At 54.1% G+C, this 2,247-nt stretch overlaps 1 protein-coding gene across 1 annotated transcript; it reads left to right on the top strand.

The window, feature by feature from the left end:
- Positions 1-861: 861 nt before the first annotated feature.
- ANKRD34C (ankyrin repeat domain 34C) lies at positions 862-1,933 on the top strand. The gene is given in 6 exon segments (XM_037047836.1): positions 862-976; positions 979-1,081; positions 1,083-1,130; positions 1,132-1,205; positions 1,208-1,619; positions 1,621-1,933. Coding segments are annotated over 6 exon segments (1,065 nt in total).
- Positions 1,934-2,247: the final 314 nt, after the last annotated feature.

Raw genomic sequence — 2,247 nt, 5'->3', positions numbered from 1 at the left:
AAGTCTCAGCCAAGGAAACTCTGGTGTGAACTTTGTTTTCGAGTGTTCGTGAGCGAAAATGCGGTGCCCCGGTCGTCCTCTGCCTCGTCTCTGTCTAACCAGAGGGAAGGAGCGGGGCACAGCAATCCTGCAACCATTCTCACAGTCTGAGTGAGGGGGGTGAGAGTTCTGACATCCGCCGGGAAAGTGGAGACTACAACCTGGAAAGGGAGAGCTGCACTGACTTTTTGTATTATAATACTTTTTTTCCTGACTTACTCTATTATAACAGTCATACGTGCTTATTTTTAAGAAGTGCAGCAGAAAGGAGGAAATAAAAACTCCATAATGCTATCACCCAGAAGGAGAACATTTTGGTGCACTTCCTGCCAGTCTTTTTGATGAACACCCCGAACGACGTGCACGGCTAAGCACCAAGGCCACCACCATGAACAAGGCAGACATAGCCTTTCCTTAGGGAACCAGCTTTGTGGGGCCAACAGACAGTGCACAGCTTCTGCAACTGCACTGTGATCAGCACCTTGCAGTTGGCACAGCAGCAGCTGCATACTTTATTGCTTAGCATACGCAAGGCTATACACCCACCACTTCACATGTGGCCAGGTGTTCTGTCTACATTGTCTCAGCTGCTCTGCACAGTGACTTATAAGGTAGCTTACTGCTGTGACAGCCCTCACACACATCACAGCGAAGAAACAAATTCAGAGAAGTGAGGTAACCTGACCCAGGCAGCATGACTTGGGACCACCCTCGGATGTGCCTGTGTGCAGACCCTCTTCGCGGCCACCAGATCGGCTGTAGAACACGTGATGTTTGTTCTCTTCTTCCCTTGCTCGGTCTGATCACCGCTGGGGCTCAGAAATGCTAAGCTGTTCCCGTATAGTGGACAACACGGAGCTGAGGACCAATGGTCGCTCACTGTTAAAGGCGGTGTGGCTGGGGAGACTCAGGCTGACCAGGTTCCTCCTGGAAGGGGGGCTTATGTCAACAAGAGCAACAACAAAGGCAAAACAGCCTTCGTGGCGGCGTGCACCACCATACGTGTGGACCAGCAAAGCACCGGCAAATCCAAGATGCGGAGTCCCTGCTGGACCACAGGACAAGTCTGGCAGGCCCGCTCTCATCCACGAGGATGAGAGCTCAGCGCGAAGTGGTCTCCTTGCTGCCAGAGAAGAGAGCAGACTCCAGCCTCAAGGACTGCACTGGGCTTCCACTCTGATTTCTGCAATCAGCGCTGATGACGAGGATGCACCGAGACATCTCACTGATGCCTGCAAAGCCAAAGGGAAGGAGGTGATTATTGTAGATGGGACAAATCGTCCTCAGGCACCAAGACCCCCGAAACAGTATCTTAATGCCCCTCCTTCACCTACAGTGGAAGGCGGACAGTCACTCTCAGATACAGAACTGGTAGCTCCAGGCCTGGGCTCCCTGCCCCGTGAGAAAGAAGATGACTTCTTCAGCCTCCAAGCAGGGCATCCAAGTGTTTATGACACCTCCAAGGCCCTCAATGAGCCCGCATCACCCACCAGGAACGTCGGGAACCTGAAAAGGGCCTGTGTGTCCCAAATGAAGAGGCTGCAGTCTGAACCCTGGGGGAGCCTGGTCACGCCCTTCGTGCAGGCAGGAGGAGACGGGTGGTGCCAGCACAGACACCAAGGTCAGAGAGAGCATCAATGATGTGTCCTTCCCCAAGAGGTGGCCCCTCTCTGGAACCAGCAGTATTGACAGCAAAGATCCCAATCCCTTCCCCACAGGTACAGAGCAGGTTCGTAAGATCCCAGCCTCTGCAGCACTGGCATCCTGGAGGGCAGCCTACGAGAAAGGTCAGGTGTCCCACCTGTGTCTGGCCAGGAGAGGAACTCTCCCCGTTGACCGAGAGAACACATCTCCGGGCGCAACACCACCTCCATCAACCACCGCTGCCAATTAGAGGTGGAAGTGCGCCAAGAACAGCGGATGTGTGTGTCTGGCTGGCTAGCGAGGCTCTCCCACTAAGCTGAAGGCAACTCAAGTTGTGCTTTAGTGAGATGACTGATCTGCACACCACTGAGCCCTTAGGATCCCGGGCCAGCACAGAAACATGAGCAGGGACAGCTTTTAGTACTTCTCAGGGAGGGAAGACAAGCACAGAAGCCAGGGCAACGCTAGGGCTCACGAACCTGGTTTGGTGCCGACAGTCTGCACGCTCCTCAGGGCCACCTAGTCATTCGTGTTCTCAGCACATGGGCATGGTTACAGCCAAGA

Source organism: Sturnira hondurensis, unplaced genomic scaffold, assembly GCF_014824575.4.
Source record: "Sturnira hondurensis isolate 20B ecotype Veracruz unplaced genomic scaffold, ASM1482457v3 Scaffold0006413, whole genome shotgun sequence".
NCBI classification, from domain to species: domain Eukaryota; kingdom Metazoa; phylum Chordata; class Mammalia; order Chiroptera; family Phyllostomidae; genus Sturnira; species Sturnira hondurensis.
The sequence above is the reverse complement of the archived record's forward strand: the minus strand, read 5'-3'. Positions and strand labels throughout refer to the sequence as shown.